General features: G+C 50.1%; 1 protein-coding gene across 1 annotated transcript; it reads right to left on the reverse strand.

Annotated features, from left to right (window-relative positions):
• On the reverse strand, positions 1 to 15661 carry CILP (cartilage intermediate layer protein). Its single transcript, XM_015142477.3, has 9 exons — positions 15253 to 15661; positions 13513 to 13680; positions 11513 to 11605; positions 10627 to 10896; positions 9170 to 9349; positions 8158 to 8472; positions 7255 to 7363; positions 6164 to 6321; positions 1 to 3091 (listed from the first exon to the last, which is right to left on the reverse strand). Exons 2-9 carry the CDS (start codon positions 13571 to 13573, stop codon positions 723 to 725), a joined length of 3555 nt encoding a protein of 1184 aa, XP_014997963.2. The 5' UTR covers positions 13574 to 13680; positions 15253 to 15661; the 3' UTR covers positions 1 to 722.
• Positions 15662 to 17420: the final 1759 nt, after the last annotated feature.

The following is a 17420-nucleotide window of genomic DNA, read 5'->3' on the forward strand; positions in this document are numbered from 1 at the left end:
TCAAAATACAGAATATGCATTTATTGACATCTGCCCTGGGCTACACTGGGTTTCTAGCAAGAACAAAAGCAAATGCAAAGGGAAATGTACAAATACAATTAGCAACCTGGTGTAATTGTGGATACCAGGAGATGTTCTTTCCAGACTTAGTAGAGGAACTATGATTACCCTATATTTAATAGCTTAACTTTGAATGTGCACTAGAATTCCAAATTTAGCAAAGAAATAAATAAGTTATTTACATTTCAAGTAAAAATATTGCATTTTATTTCTTTATTTCACCACCATTTATATGTATGAACTATGATCAAGGCTTGCTTATATCCTGTGGAGCAAGGCCAAGAAATATGTTTTTTATTGGTTATTTGATCTTCAGCATCAGATTATCACTATTGCAGAGGTGGGCAAAACCATGCAAAAAGAAGAGGAAGTATATTTGCATTAATGGCATTAAATGAAGAACAGTTGAAGCTGCAGAGTTTTACCAGTGGCCAATTTCTTGTGTTTCTTTTAAAGAACAGTTTCACAAAGGGGCTTTATTGTGCCATTTTGGGGGCCACATGCCAATCAGTATCATGGGACAAAGTAAGTAAAGGCATGAAGAAACAAGCAAATTGCACCAAAACAGATGTGCTTAAATTAACCAAGTGACAGTTTGTGCATCAGTCTCACAATGGCTATCACATGAAATGAGGGGAGAAGAGGGTGAAGTACCACAAAACTCAGTTGATCAGGGGCTGTTGAGCAACTCTAGGAAATCTCAGAGAGGCCACCACTCCCCGCTGGCGCTGGCCACTCCTGCTCGCTCGCTGCTGCCTCCTTAAGGGCACTCTTCCTTGGACAGTGCCTGCAGCAGGAGACCGGGCTGGGGTGCTTTGGAGGTATTGGAAGGCACTCTGGCGGCCTACCTGCCTCTCTACGCAGTTGAAGGTGAGGGCTACTCCCACATTGCTCTTCATGATTCTGGAGGAGCCATCGGATGTGCCATCAAAGCACCGGCCAAGCGCAATCTCCTTGGCTGTTCGAGGGTCCTGGTCAGTGACAGTGTAGATGCCATAGTTGTGGCCTAGTGGGTCCAAGGGTGCCAGCATGGTGTACTCACTGGTGTCGTTGTTGACTGCAAGTGGCAAGTGGTTGACCAGGTACTCATGCAACATGGGGTTCACACTGGCTCGACGGCAGCTGCCCTGGGGAATGACCTTCACCAGGGTGCGGTCCACACGGTCCTGGTCATAGAGCATCCCACTGCACTTGAACTCCAGACAGGCAGCTGAGACATTGGGCTGGTCCCTGTCCCGAGTGCTCCTCACATCTCGGATTCCATACAGCTTCCCCACTGTCCGCCGATGAGTGCCCCCCATGTTGCGGGATCGCACATTGACTTCCAGTGGCCCCACAATCTTCACCTTGATATAGCAGGCCCTGAATTCCATCGGCTTTGGCCACCATGCCAGATAGTCTTCAGTCCAGCTCATAGGATCATCTTCATTGAAGGGGACTGTATTGTAGTCATATCGATCCCCCTCAATCTGGTAGAACCGGAAGTGGGCTGCACTGGGTGGTGCCTCTTCACATGCCCGGAGGTTCTCAAAGGCATAGATGGGCCCGTTGCTCTCCTCAGCTGAGTTGGGCCTTGGCTTGGCCATGCTAATCTGGAAGGCTGTCTTTTTAACCCGTGGATCCTCATGGTCCGTCCGACGGTAATTGAGCTTGTTGAGATAGGGCTGAGGGACGCCAATTGCATTTGGGTTGAATTTAGGAAAAGACTCCACTGCTTGCAGTTCCTCCCCAGCCAGGCTTGCCAAGACATAGGCAGAATAGGCATCAGGGGACTGGTCATCACAGAAGGCAGGCACACAGGCCCCATTGGGGCCTGTGATGACACTGTCAAAGCGGCCCCAGGCCCTAGGGTTGGACGAGAAGCCAGTTCTAGGCTCCAGATTAATCACGGAGATCACAACCCCCTGGATCTGCTCACTAGGCAAGAACCTCTCACTCCGGTAGGCCCTCACCTTAACAAAACACCGCCTGCTTTCAGGAACATCCAGGTTAAAGAGCCTTCTCTCACGGATCTCCATGTTGCCCACCAGGAAGGTTCTGTCTTCCCTTTTGTTCCTCCTTTGATTTTCAAATTTGAAATCACTTTCCTCCTCCCACAGCCCTGTGTCTGGATTGAGTGACCAGAGTTTCACTGTGGATATGTGCTCTGGCATCTTGACCTGGGTCGAGTCCAGGTGGACCTTCACTTTGCCAGCATTAAGTGGCTCTGAGGTGACCTCATCTCTGAAGTCCACAGAGAACATGCCATATGTCCGAAGGGGGAAAGTGTCTCCTTCGTCATTGATGAAGTTCAGGTCACTCTGGGCAGCTGTGGCTGTGGAAATATTCCGGGGATCCAGGAAGGTCACACTGGCCTTCACTTTTCCTGTGTAGGGCTCCCCATTCTGCCTGTAGAAACTCTTGGATGGAATCTCCAGTTCAGCCATGGGGTCTTCACCAACCATTTCCCCCAGAGGAATGATGTTGGTCTCCATGGCTTCCAAAGTGATGGGCTCTTTTCGACGAAGCATCTTAATTTCATGGAACACGGCACTCCCCTTCTTGTTGAAAGGTAGCACTTTGGTGGTGTTGACGAACTTCTGCAGCCTGTCCACAAATGTGAGCACCAGCCTCTCGGTGTCCTGGGGGACATGGAGGGTGAAAGTACCCTTGTAGCCAGTCATGCTTACACGGCTGTTCCCCATGTACACATGGCCAAAGCGCATGGGCTCCCCATTGTCAGCAGCACTGACACGGCCCCGCACGATGCTCCGAGTTTCTGTACACCGCTGGCAGCTGCACTCCTTGGCCACCTTTGTGGGTAGCGTGTAGCCACTGCACTGGATCTCCCTCTCCTCTGTTTTGGAGATGCCACAGCAGTTCTGCACAGCATCACGACACCTGATCCCATTATCCTGCTGCCCTGCACAAGTCTTGACAGGGCAGCGTCCCACGTCATAGTAGAAGGAGTTGGTGGCATTCTGAAAGCAATCATGGGGCAGCCGGATAAGATAGCTCTCAGGAACTGGGTTGCAAGGAGTCTCATCAGGTGCTGTGGAGGGAAATGTTGTGGAAATTAAGATGTAAGTTTACATCCTACACAAAGAGTACCTCAACCTCACCTCTCTACAGTGTTCTGTGGTTTTCAAAGGACTTGTGTATCCATGACTCTCATTCTCACAGAACTCTCTGGAGGGAGATGGAACAGCTATTACTGATCCCGTTTTATATGTGGGGAAACAGAGTTGGTTGATGAGACCACTATAGTGGCAGTTTGTCTCAATGGAGGGGTCTTGAAAATTTGTGAAGGTGTTTTGGGTTATCACCAAAATTGGGGATGTTACTGGCATATTGTGGGTAGGGGCCATTGAGGTTCTATGTCCTGCAATGCATAGTACCATTCTGCATAAAGAATCTTTCTGTGTTCTGAACGACTTTCACATATTCCACCAGACACTCATGTAGGTAGAAAACCTGTTTAAAGTGATCAAAGCTTTGAACGGATGCAGTGGTTCACAGCTGTTATCCCAACACTTTGGAAGGCCAAGGTGGGTGGATTGCTTGAGCCCAGGAGTTCGAGACCAGCCAGGGCAATATGATGAAACCCTGTCTCCACAAAAAATACAAAAACCAGCTGGACGTGGTGGCACACGCCTGTAGTCCCAGCTACTCGGGAGGCTGAGGTGGGAGGATTGCTTGAGCCTGGGAGGTCAACGCTGCAGTTAGCTGTGAGAGTGCCACTACCCTCCAGCCTGGGCGACAGAGCAAGACCCTGTCTAAAACAAAAGGTCAGAGCCTAGTATCTTTTACATGGCTTTAACCATATACTGAATTTTTCAAGAATGCAACTACCATATAAATTGAGCTAAGATTGTACTTTGTTTAGCTCAGAACAATACCAAGGATTGTTCCTCATCTCAGGAAAATTAAGTTTCTACAACACCATTACCTAAGGACTGTGAATGCCAGAATGATACCTCTGTACCCATCGGCATTTGTAGCGGTTGTGTTTATGGTGACCTTGGATTTAAGTGCTAGTGGCTAACTTCTTGATTTGTCTTCTCGTGTCAATGTGCCAAAGCATTTAGATATGGGAATACACACTATTTTGTATTAAAATTTTAAAAATTTATCCTTTGTTGTATAGTTAGGACCGTGCATATATACATTTGGAAATTATATGTAGTTATCTATAAATTTAACTTCAGAATAATAAAGTAGTATTAAGAATTACTGTAGCAAACAGGGAAACTTGGTGTGATGGGTTGGGACCACTGCTGAGGGCTCCACATCTCTGCCAACATCCAGAGTACCCTGTGTCGTGTCTGCCCTGAGGTCTGTTGCTCAACATTTGTTGTTGTTGGTGGTGTTTTGTTTTTTTGAGATGGAGTCTTGCTCTGTCGCCCAGGCTGGAGTGCAGTGGCACGATCTCGGCTCACTGCAAGCTCTGCCTCCCAGGTTCACGCCATTCTCCTGGGTCAGCCTCCCAAGTAGCTGGGACTACAGGTGCCCACCACCTCGCCCAGCTAATTTTTTGTATATTTAGTAGAGACGGGGTTTCACCGTGTTAGCCAGGATGGTCTCGATCTCCTCACCTCGTGATCTGCCCTCCTTGGCCTCCCAAAGTGCTGGGATTACAGGCGTGAGCCACCGCACCCGGCCTGTTGCTCAACTTTTTAAGAGTCTGAAGTAGTCCAGGATCCTTCCAATACATTCTGTCCTTCTTTGCCTTTTGTTTTGTTTAGACCAATTACTAAGCTATCTTCCTTCCTACTCATTTTCCAAAGACAGGCCCCTTATTGGTCTTTGGCCTCTAACCTCTCCCCATCCAGTTCTCTTCTTGAAGCCAGCTCTAGATCACCCTTTCTTATAAAGCCCCCTCAGTTCCCACTTCTGTATCTTTACCCATGCGGGCCCCTCAATCTGTAACATCCTCACCTCCACATACACAATCCCTGCCCATTCTTTAAGACCAGGGGTTCTAACCTTGGTTGAAAATTGGAATCACATGGGGAGGTTTTAAACTATGTATGCCCAGGCCATATCTCAGACCAATTAAGTCAGACTCTCTGGAGGTAAGACTGAGGCATCAGTATTTTTTAAAACCCAATCAGGTCATACCAATGGGCAGCCAAAGCTGAGAACCATTATTTAAGCCCCCGCTGGAAAGCTGCTCCCTCAAGTAGCCATCCATGGTCACTCCCACCTGGGAGGTATCTACCATCTATTAGAGTCCACAGCCCCTTATCTCCTATTTTAGCTGCATGTTTCTTTTCTTCTTTTTTTGGAGACAGAGTCTTGCTCTGTTTCCCAGGCTGGAGTGCAGTGGCATGAAGTTGGCTCACTGCAACTTCTCCCTCCTGGGTTCAAGCTATTCTACTACCTCAGCCTCCTGAGTAGCTGGGATTACAGGTGCACGCCACCACGCCTGGCTAATTTTTGTATTTTTAGTAGACACAGGGTTTCACCATGTTGTCCAGGCTGGTCTCGAATTCCTAACCTCAGGTGATCCATCCACTTTGGCCTCCCAAAGTGCTGGGATTACAGGTGTGAGCCACTGCACCCGGACTTAGCTGCATTTTTCTATCTTGTTTGTCTCTTATTTACATGTCTTCACTCCCCCTCAAATGATGGCTCCATGGTGGTAGGATTCAGATCTGTACCATCGTTGTGTCCTAGAGGTCCTGGCACTGTGCACAGTACAGAAAAGCCTGAGCTTGGCCAGGCACGGTGGTTCACGCATGTAATCCCAGCACTTCGGGAGGCCGAAACAGGTGGATCACTGGAGGTCAGGAGTTTGAGACCAGCCTGGCCAACATGGCGAAACACCGTCTCTACTAAAAATACAAAAATTAGCCAGGTGTGGTGGTACACGCCTGTAATCCTAGCTATTCAGGAGGCTAAGGCAGGAGAATCACTTGAACCCAGGAGGTAGAGGTTGCAGTGAGCTGAGATGGTGCCACTGCACTCCAGCCTGGGTGACAGAGCGAGACTCCATCTCAAAAAAAAAGAAAAGAAAAGAAAAAAGAAAAAGCCTTAGCTTTTACTGCATAGTTATGCGCACCAGCGTGCTCAGCCAGCCCTGTTGCAGACCCAGGGGCCCCGGGGACCCAGACAGGCTTACCTATGACAATCAGCTGGGCAACCTTGGACTTCACAGCCCCAGCATCACTCTGGGCCTTGCAAAAGTACTCCCCCGCCTGGTCCTGCTGCAGGTTCCTCAGCACCAGCTTGCTCTCATGCTTGTAGTGGGAAGGATCCAGCAATGTGTCATTATGATACCTGCAAGGGATGGAGAGGTGGACCCTGAATGGGCAGTGGGAGGGCAGGCATTCCTGGAAAAGTGCCAGGAGCAGGCAGCCAAGGAGACAGATGGTGAATGGGTTCCCACTAATGTCAATATCACCTTTGACTTGGCTCATCCAAGAGTACTAATTGGCCTGGGAAACAAGGAGTTTGGTTCTAAGCCCCAGCCCTACCACATACCTGGCTGGGGATGCTTGGACAACCTCCCCCGCCCCATCTCACCAATCTGTGCTTCAGCCTTCTGGTCTATATAATGTCAGCAATGACTTCCAGCTGACTTCACAGGATTGTTGGATGGGTCAAATAAGAGAGTGACTATAAAATGTTTGTGAAGGATAAAGGACTCACAGCCATAAGGGATCCTGCTCTTGTTTGCTTTTTTTTTTTTTTTTTTTTTTTTTAAACATGGAGTCTTGCTCTGTCTCCAGGCTGGAGAGCAATGGCATGATCACAGCTCACTGCAACCTCTGCCTCCTGGACTCAAGTGATCCTCCTACCTCATCCTCCCAAGTAGCTGGTACTAGAAACACAAGCCTGCACACCTGGCTAATTTTTAAAAATTTTTATAGAGACAGGGCTTTACTATGTTGTCCAGGCTGGTCTTGAGCTCCTGGGCTCAAGCAATCCACCTGCCACAGCTTCCCAAAGTGCTGGGATTACAGGCATGAGCCTCTGTGCCCGGCCAAAGGGTTCTCCTAGCTTTGAGGGTACAATGAGAGAGCTTGCTGGTTGTCTGGCTCCCAACCCCATGGCTCCCATTTGTAAGTCCCAACATCCGGGCTCTGTACCACTGCCTTACTTGTAACTTTATTCTGTTGGTTATTGTTCTTATTAATAAGTCCAGACCCAATGCAAGAAGTTCTGGTTTCCAAGAGGAGAATTGGGCAGGGTAGCTAGCAGAATACGCACCAAAAATACTTGTCCGGACTGGGCTTCCCTTTGGCCTTGCAGCACAGGGACACGCTCTGCCCAGCTCTCCGTGCTTTTGTCTCAGGGTTCATCACCATGTATGGAATCTCTGGGACAGAAGATGAGAAATAGCATTTTGGGTTTGTGTGTGTGTGACAGGTTCTACTGAGCCTTGCTCCCTCAGGGTCTTTGGTGGTGTGAAAATTGTATGGCTTCACCCCTACCCCCAGCCCATCTCCATTGGTCCTAAGGGAATTGGTTCACAGTGGAGTCTATCCTTCCACACACCCCATCCTGGAACCTCTCCCATGGCCTGTCAAGCAGCATCTGGGTGGGTCAGTGGAGAAACAAGGGGACCTTGTGTCAGCCAAGATTCCTAAGCACTACCATTGGGACAGAACTGACCATTTTGAATAGTGCAATATTCATGTTCTGCTGCCCCTGGCAGAATTTTCTGGCCATCCGGCACCATTTCTGAACTTCCCAAGCCTTTCTCTCTGTGACCTTCAAACCTCACACTATATTGTATTGACCGTTAGATAAGGTGGCCAGGGAAGACTTCATACATTTGAGGGAGCAAGCCATGCCAATATCTACAGGAAGAACATTCTAAACAGAATACATGCAGCAAGCACAAAGGCCCTGAGGCAGGAGCGTGCCTGTGTGTTTCAGGAACAGATAGGAGCCCACTGCAGTTGGAGTAGAGTAATTTGGTGTGGAGAAAGTAACAGGAGAGGAGAGCAGAGAAGAAATGGAGGGCCAGATAATATAGGGTCATGCAGATCATGGTAAGGATTCAGGGTTTTACTCCGAGTTAGCTGGGAAGCCAGCTTTTATCACTATAATCCCTTTATTTAAAAATCTGGACCTTCTCACCAGCCCTACCCCAGAGAATTTAGTTACCTGCCCTCACAAACTCTGCATTGATGGTGGCTGCCTTCAGGCTTGTCTTGGGCATTGTGAGTAAAATGGGGGCAAACTTGACCTTTGTGATCTTCAGGATGCTTTTGCCATCAGGGCACAAGCCAGGGATTCGGAATCTCCCATCACTGTCTGTCTGGGTCAGCAGCTTAGGTGTCTTGGTCAGCAGGTAGACAGTGGCCCCTGAGGCTGGGGCACCTCCAGGAAGGGAGACAGCCCCATGAAGCATGAAGTCCTGGCACATGCAGGCATCACAGTCAGCATTCACCTGGCCCATTGGGCAGGTCAGGTCACAGGCTGTGGGACAAGGGGCCACATCAGTAGGGATTCTATGGATTCTGGCATTCCTTCAGCCACATCACAGATCACTTCCTCTCCTCCTTGGCCTTTGCTACCCTCCCTTATCAGCCTGCATGACTAACTCCTACTAATCTTTAAAAGTTATCCGAAGGCCGGGCGTGGTGGTTCACACCTGTAATCCCAGGACTTTGGGAGGCCAAGGTGGGTGGATCACCTGAGGTCAGGTGTTTAAGACCAGCTTGGCCAACATGGTGAAACCCCATCTCTACAAAAAATACAAAAATTAGCTGGGCATGGTGACACGCACCTGTAATCCCAGCTACTAGGGAGGCTGAGATAGGAGAATCACTTAAACCCGGGAGGTGGAGGCTGGAGTAAGCCAAGATTGTGCCATTGTACTCCAGCCTGGGCAATGGAGCAAGGCTCTGTCTCAAAACAACAACAACAAAAACTTAGCCCAAAATACCTCCTCTAGGAAGCTCTCCTGGATTCCCCCAGGCTGATAATTGACCCTGCCCTGTGTTCCTATATTATCCTATATATCTCTCATTAGGGCACATAATAGATGCTCAATTAATATGCGGTGAGTAAGTAAATGAAAAATCCATCAGTCTCAAACTGACCCTCTAACTCCTTTCTCATTCTTCAGCCTCACCCACCACACCCTGCCTAGTGCCAGGAGGGAGGGTGGTACCTGTACAGTCCTGGCCCATGCAGTGCTGACCCTCTTCAGTGGCCTCGCTGCACAGCGACACCGTCTCTGCCAAGCAGGTGCGAGTGCGAGTCTGGACCCCAGTCTGACCACAGGCAGCTGAGCACTTGCTCCAGGGAGACCACAGGCTCCAGATGTGCTCTGTGTCTCGGCGCAGGGACCCTGCAAAGTGAGATCAGCAGACGGTCTGACTTCCCTCTTGAGGGGACTCTGTCAGGAAATCCGACCCTGAGGCTGTTTCTTCTCTGGTAAAAACAAGGTTTCCATTTATGTTGTAGATGTCACTGATATTTATATTTACTGCAATGATTTTTCCAACAGATGGAAGTCAAAAGTCTTGAGGAAGTGAGGTCTCTAATTTTCACAGAGGCACCATATGGGCTAGGGGTCGCCGTGAGAGGTGCTTGTTGGCCAAGCACTGGGACTTTGATATGCTCTCCCGAGATGTGCAGGGATAGCACTATCTTTCTTCTTCACCAGTGTGGAAACAGCCGCATGCTCCTGTGGAAGGACTCCCTGGGAAGTCAGGGACCCCTGGGAAGTCGGGGCCTGGAACGTGCAATGACTTGGACAAGAAGCCCCTTTCTGCCCACCTTCCTCACCTCTGGCCTGAGGCCTGTATACAAGAATGGGGTCTTCACACCTTGCTCAGATCAGCCTGATTTCCCACCCCAGGTGACCACCACTGACTCCTGGGCCTGGGGGATCTTGTGGAACCCTAAGGGGGAGGATCCCCATCCAAGAAGGGAGTAGACCTGCTCCCCCTAACATCTGTATTATCCATGGTGGGAGGGGATATAAATGCATAGGCTCTGCAAACACAGACATGGTTCAAACTCCAGCTCTGCCTTATCAGCTATGGAATCGTGAGAAGTTACCTAGCTTCTCTGAACCTCGTGTCACTTGTCAAGATGGAGATCCCTCAAAGGTCAGTTGTAAAGGTTGAATAATATGGATAACTAGCACAGTATCTGGCACATAGGAACAAGAATAGAAACTAACACTCAGTGAGCATTTACCTTGGTTAAGCCTCTGCGTTCATATCATTTAATCCTCATTAAAAACCCCTACGAAGACTTAATATTACCCAGGTGTCACATATGAGAAACCTGAGGGTAAGAGAATTTCAGAAAATTTGTCTAGGGGACACGTCATATGGCAGGCTCAGAATTCAAACCCAAGCAGCCCCACTTCAGAGCCTGTGGTCTTCACCGTGGTGCCACTCAAACACAATAATATAGGTTGAGTAGAGAGTACCCATAAACACAAAACTCTGTTGGGAAGGTTCTGGCACTAATGACAATACTTGTTTATTATTAGAGAGTCCAAGCATACGCATGTGTGTGATGTTGAGAGTTCTGGTGGCCAGAGGCAAGTTCTCCCTCTCCCTGAGCAGAGGCTAGTGGGAGGTAGGGTGGGGGTGGGGCGTTCTGGCTTACCTGGTGGGCAGAGGAAGCGTACGGTGTAATTAGAGCAGTTCTGACCAGGCCGCTGTTCCCTGTTGAGGCACCAGAAACCCTCACGGGGACTACCATGGACCACTTGGCCAGTGTTGCCCGCGGGTGTCCAATCAGTGGTCCGAGCCTCTAGCCACAGAGGACGGGCACATACACGGTCCCCATAGTAGAAGCGAATGGCGTCCAGCCGCTCATAGTCGCCCTTCCCACCTGGGTAGTCGATGTTGAACCATGTTGTCCACTCACCAGGGCCTGAGAGACATAGCCAAATTGAAGAGGAGCCGTGATCCTGGTGCGCTCTAGTTCTTTCCCTCTCACCCACCCCCAGCTGGCCTCAGGCCCTATCACATTTGTCTCTCCAGTATCTCTCCAATCCCCTCTACACCTGCCACTGCTGAGGCCTCCATTCACACTCTCATCAGCCTGGCCAAACCATGTCAGTCACTTTCTACATCAAGGCTCCTCCTCAATGCCATTCACACCCATCCCTGATCCTGCAGTCAGGGTGAGCTTTCTCCATGTGGCTCGGGCCACATCACCTCCAGCTTTAAGATCCTGTAGCTAAGCATTCAGGGTGCTAGTGAGCTGTCCCCAGCCATCTCTCCATACTCATCTCCCCACTCCCTTCCCACCAGCCTGTGCTCTGGCCCCAGCAAGCTCCACAGCATTCCTGAAATGTATCAGGCAGATTCCTGATTCTGAGCTGTCTTATATACTAAGTTCCTCTGCTGGACAGAGATGGAGGCCAAATACTTGTAAAAGTACGTTTCCATGGAACCCTGACATCATGCCCTGGCTTCAGAGATCCACTTAGGAAGCTCGGTAAAGACTGCCCCTCCAGCCCCTTCCTGCTTCAGCCACAACTCACTCTCCAGGATGTCGGCAGGCTTGGAAAAGATGCTGGGGTTCCTCTTCCCAGGCTGGACTCTTCTTACCGACTGGGTGAGCATCGTCTGTCTCCCTGAGGGCCAGGAGGAGAAGCTAAGTGAGAGGCCAGGACTGGAAGTTACAGCATTCCTCAAGATGCAGGGAAACAGTGTGAGGTGGCGGATGGAACACGAGCACCAGGCATGGGTTCAAACCCCACTCTGCTACTTACTGCTGTGCAATCTCAGAAAAGCTTTCCTCCTCTGAGCCTGTTTCCCCATAACATAGGAATGCACTAATAACTCTGTATCCTAGGGTCCTGGTGCATTATTCAGGTGATAATGAATGTAAAGAGACCTGGCATGTAGTGCACACTCAATGAATGGTGGCTCCCTTTTCACTCTTGTTCTAGAAATGGATTATCAGATGCTCCTGAGCAGCCAGTGGCCTGGGACTCCTGCTTTGGTGTCTGCACCTAACCTTCTTGGCAAAATGGAGCTTTGTTTTCCTCATCTGTAAAATGGAGATATTAATTCCCACCTTGCAGGGTGAGTCAGTTGGCATGAGGATTCCATGAGATAGAACGTAAAAGCCTCTGAAGTATATACAGATTGACAGCGTGGGCTTCTGAGGCTCTGCCACTTTCTAACTGTGTGACCTTGGGCAAGTTACTTAACCCACCTGACCCCATGCTCTCTCATCATAAAATAAGGATAATAATAGTTCCTGCCTTAGAGGATTGTGGGGATTAAATAAGCTCATTCATAAAATCCACCTAGAACACCTAGCACATAATGCATGCTGAATAAGTGTTGGTAACTCCTTTTAGCTCAACACCTGGCACAATAGATGGCCATTTACTTTCCCTTGGGAGTCCACTCTCCCACAAGAGACTCCTAAGGCCTAATTGGGGCAGTGGTCTTCAATTTTCCACACGAGGCTGGCAGGGACTGCCTGAGGATGGGTACAGGGTCCTCGGGCCACAAGCAGTTCCAGCTGTACCCTACCTGAGGCTGGGTTGGAGTCTCCAGAATGGGAAGGAGAATGCAGAGCAGAGGACTGCAGAAGCTTTGATAGGCAATTAACGCTTACTCCAGGAGCCAAATCCGAATTCTCTATGCTGCTTAATTGGGGTGACAGGAGCTCTTTTAATCAACCTAATCTGATTTCCCCTCAGATGGTTGAATGTTAATCATCTTTACAAGCAGCAGCTGTCAGGGTGGAAAGAGCAAGGTAGGACTCAGGCACACACAGGGGTTGGTTCCAGGCTGAGACAGCCTTTGTTCCTACATTTGTGGCCACAAATCCTGCAAGGCATATAGCTTTGAAACAGGGTTTTCAGCAATTTTTTTTTCTTTTTTTTTTTTTGCTTTACCTGAGTATGTGCTTAGAAATCAGGAGAGGAAGGCGAGGAGGTGGAAGAGAGTGTGCAGGGGAGGGCTAGTAGCTCTGATGCTTAGATGCCTTGGGAAGTCTACCAGTTCCTTCCAGAGCTCAGTATCACCAGAGGATGCAGTTAGAGGGTAAGGAGATCGGAAGGGGTTCTGGTGTGTCTGTGAAATTTGGCTGCAGGGTCTAAATGAAATTGAGCTTTGGGCCAAAAGAATTTTCATAAAACTAAAAACAGACCAAACCCCAAACCTACTTCTGAGAACTCGCTGATCCCCTGTGATTCCCTGTTACTTTGGCTGCCAGGAAGCTTGGAGCTCAATTTAGTACTCTGGGGCTAAAAATAACCCTCTTATCTTTTTTCCCTCCCTCTGAATGACTGCTCATCCCTCTCCTCATATAAAAGTTCTGTTTTGTGAGTTTGAACAATGGGAACAATCTCAAGTTTTGGAGAAAAACAAACGGTATAAATTATGAATAAATCCATAAAGTGGCCTCAGGTCTTAAGGCCTTGCTGTGTCTTAAGGCAGATGCATAGTTCAGTTCCAGACCAGACACGACTTCACTGTGGCAAGTGGAAGATTTGGGAGCCAGCAGATACTTAGCCTATACCCAACACAGATGTGACTTCCAGGACCAGGAAGGAGAACACCCAGGCCTTGGTCCCCACCATCTTTCCCCCAAGCCCCGTGGGAACGTGGCAAGAGGTAGGTGAGGGTGCTTCACAGAGTTTCTGACTCTGGAATGCGGTCCCCTGGGAAGTTTCTCAGATCCAGTGACCTGTAAAGAAACAAAGCTTGTCAGGTTCCATATTTCTGAATCACTGCTTATGGTTCAAGCAGAAATACTTCTTGACCTGTCAAGGAGGGAAAGGTGGACAGAATGATATGAGAGTGACATTTGCCCGAGTCGTGAAACCAGGTAGCTTGGGAGGTACAGAGGCTCAGAATCTGAGTTCAAATGAGGCAGACTAGGTTCCATCCCTGGGGGTAGGCTCCAGGGCCCCACATGGAGATGGGGCACAAGGATGCGCAGGGGCGAGGGGATTCCTTGCCAATGAGTAGAGTCCAGGGCTCACCCCCAGCAGCCTCTTGGTGACTCATCAGTCACTTCTAAGACCCAGGCTTGAGGGGCATTTGTTTTGCCATCCTTTGATGGAGTTCACACTCTCACACAGACAGGTACATATTAAGGCCTGAAGACTTGGCTCCGACTACAGTGGCCTCTCATAAGGCAGGCTGACTGGAGGGTGCAGATGCCTCGGACATACCACCTCCATGAACACATTCCCAGATGTGCACGGGCTGCAGCTGGAACACATTTCTGGCCTTTTTGTTTGGGGCCTGGCTGGGAGTTACACAGCCAGGAGCCAGCTGAGGGAAAGCAGAGGGGATGCATTGTGAGAGGCCAGGGCTCCCCAGTAACTGCTGAGCGTGGGTGAGGAACTGCAAGGGTCAGAAGAGGAAAGCAGGCCTGGGACTAGGGCAAGGAACCATGGGGCGTGCGTGGCCCAGGCCGCAGCTGAGCAGAACATTTTTATGTCTCCCTAGAGCTCTGGCCAACCCAGAATCTGACTCGTTTCTGGGGATTCAAAAGTGGTTCCCTTCAACCTCCTAAGTCCAGGGTGTGGTAGGAAAGGGAAGAGACCTCCTCTCTAAAAAAAAATATGTATCTGAAAACACTTGGATATTCCAGGGGAAGAACAAACCAGTCCCATGCTGCAGACCTTCTAGCTCTAAAACCACTAGCCCCACCGCTACCTGTTTCTCGGATGAGGGAGCAGAGTCACCAGGACGTCCCAAAGGCCTCCACATTGCGTATCTCACTCTGGGCTCCAAGCAGGGAGTTGAGCAGTCTGCTGACCTGCACCGCATTCAGCCTGAGCCTGAGCCTGCTCCAAGGATGTCTGGAGGCTGAGGTGGCCTGAGACACCTTGTGGAAAAACCATTTCCCATCTGGCAGCCCACGGAAGTTTCTCAGTATCCCTGCCGTTTCCTCAGCATATGCCCTGTTGGTTAGGCTCGCCATCCCACGCTCCTCAGAACACTTGGACAAAGCAGACTGACTGACCGCAGGGAATAAAGCAGGGCACCCAGAGGTAAAGAAACCCTAAGTGGGACCATTTGGGGGTTCCTGTCCTCAGGTCGGGGAGGGAGAGGACTTTGGGCCAATGGGGGAAAGCAGATTCCCAAAGCAGAAAGGGAGTCTTCTCTGTGGGAGATGAAGGATTAGATAGCAAAAAGTGGGGGGAGGTGGGGGAGAAGGGAATGGGGTAGTCAGGGGAGGGCAGGAGCAGTTGAGTCCAGCAGTGGGGTGCAGGGATGGGGTGAGGGGAATAGGAGTGGAGCTCACCGTGTCTTGAGCAGGACTCCTCAGCTGGGGGTCCAAGCCTTCGCCTCTCCAGCAGTCCAGCGCCGGCCTTATATAGCACAGCTGGTGGCTCAGCCTGTGGCAGCCAGCCAGGGGAAGCAGCAGCGAAACCAGATCTGAGCATGAGCCTCCCTCTCCCCTCCCCATGTCCCCTTGCAGCTCACAGAGGCCAGGATTTTGTGTCCAGATCCTAAGGAGGAGATGCCGCAGGACCTGGTGATGGGCCAGGTGGGCAGCGGCCTGAGGCTTCACAGTCCAGAGCAGAGAGAGAGGGGTCAGGAGGTGGGCTGGGCACTAGAAACAGCCCTGGGAAGGGGCCACGGGGAATTCTACATCTGGGCAGCATTTCATGGCCCAGGAGATGGTGTGCTCTTGCCTAACTAAGCCTTGCTTGCTGATGCCCCACATTCCCCTGGCCCTGGCCCGCCCACACAGAGAAAAGACTTTGCTGGTCTTAGCACATACTCCAGACACTCTTAGGCACACAGACCACCTTGGCCACTCAGCTGGGTGTGTCTGGTCTGAGCTGGGCAACTACTCAGCTTCTCTGGCTTCTGAGGGAACACTCAGGGAACCTCAGAAGGGATGAGGGACAAAAGAATTGTGGGGCATAGGTTGTCAGCTGGTGAGAACAGTTCTTCCTTTCTTCTCCCCACTTCCATCTGAGTGCCTGCTGGTACCCACTGAGACCCCAGAGCTCCAGTATGTGGACTCTTCTGAGACCCCAATGCTCATATATGTGCATGTGTGTGAGTACGTGTCTGACTTCAGGTATGGGCATCCACCAGCACGTGAACAGCTAGTCTTACCCATAGGGGGCGTATGCAGATGCATGTGCTTTGGGGTTTCACACCCCCACTCCCGGCCCCTGGCCCCAGCATGAGGTTATCTGTGTGCACAGACACTGGTTCTCTAACTTTAGCATGTGTTAGAATCACCTTGAGGGCAGTTAAAGCAGATTTCTGGACCCCACACCCAAAGTTTGTGATTCAGTGGGGCCTGAGACTTTGCATTTCTAACAAGCTCCCGGATGATATTGATGCTGTCGGTTCATGGATCACATTTTGAGATTGACTGGTCACAGTGATAGAGCCCCAGGTGAAGGAAGAAGATGAAGAGTGAGTGTACTAAGGACCACAGTGCCAGGTCCTGCCCCATGTAGCAGGCTCATCTAGCCTGGGCAGGGCTTCCTGCCTCATGCCGGCAACTGGAGATGGAGGGCTGGTCCTGTGGCTGTCCACGCCAGGGTCAGCTCACTCTCTCCACATACCTTTACCGAGCTCTTATTCCCAGGCTCCAGGCTGGGCACTAGGAAGGCACAAGAAAAGAGATGTATCCTTGCACTCGGAGGAAAGCGCCTCACATGGAAATGATCCCACAGTACAACAGTCCATATGCCAGAGAGCTCCGTGTGTGTGTGTGTTTATGCCTTTTCCTGTGTGTATGTGTCTTTCCGTGTGTGTGTGTTTGTGTGTGTGTGTATGTGTGCATAAGAGCTGTTTTCTCTGAGCATTGCCCTTGACAAGATATGCTGGGAGGCTGGTTGCAGTGGCTCACGCCTGTAATCCCAGCACTGTGGGAGACAGGGGCAGGTGGATCACTTGAGGTCAGGAGTTCAAGACCAGCCTGGCCAATATGGTGAAACCCATCTCAACTAAAAATATAAAAACTAGCCGGGCATGGTGGAGTGTGCCTGTAACCCCAGCTACTCGGGAGACTGAGGCAGGAGAGTGGCTTGAACCCAGGAGGCAGAGGTTGCAATGAGTCGATATTGCACAAGTGCACTCCAGCCTGGGCGACAGAGTGAGACTTGGTCTAAAAAAAAAAAAAAAAAAAGGAAAAAACGATCTGCTGGGGAAGAGAGTGGGGGTAGAAAAAGGACGTTGAGCAGCAATGGTTCCCAAGTAGACCTGGGGCATAGATCTGATTTGCTTTATCTCCTGGAGCCCCATTTCCCTCCCAGCCCCCAGCCCTTGGTTCATAAGCCCTGTAGTTGGCCCCAGTCTGGTGCAACTTATCAGAGCCAAGCCATGACACAGTTTCAGCCATGGCTTTGACTGCAGACGTCTGAACTGAGTGAACCCCAAGTGAAATCTGATGGCCTAAGGAATAGACAGACAGACAAAGGCTGAGCCACAATCCCCAGATCA

The sequence above is a fragment of the Macaca mulatta genome, chromosome 7 (assembly GCF_049350105.2).
Source record: "Macaca mulatta isolate MMU2019108-1 chromosome 7, T2T-MMU8v2.0, whole genome shotgun sequence".
Taxonomy (NCBI): domain Eukaryota; kingdom Metazoa; phylum Chordata; class Mammalia; order Primates; family Cercopithecidae; genus Macaca; species Macaca mulatta.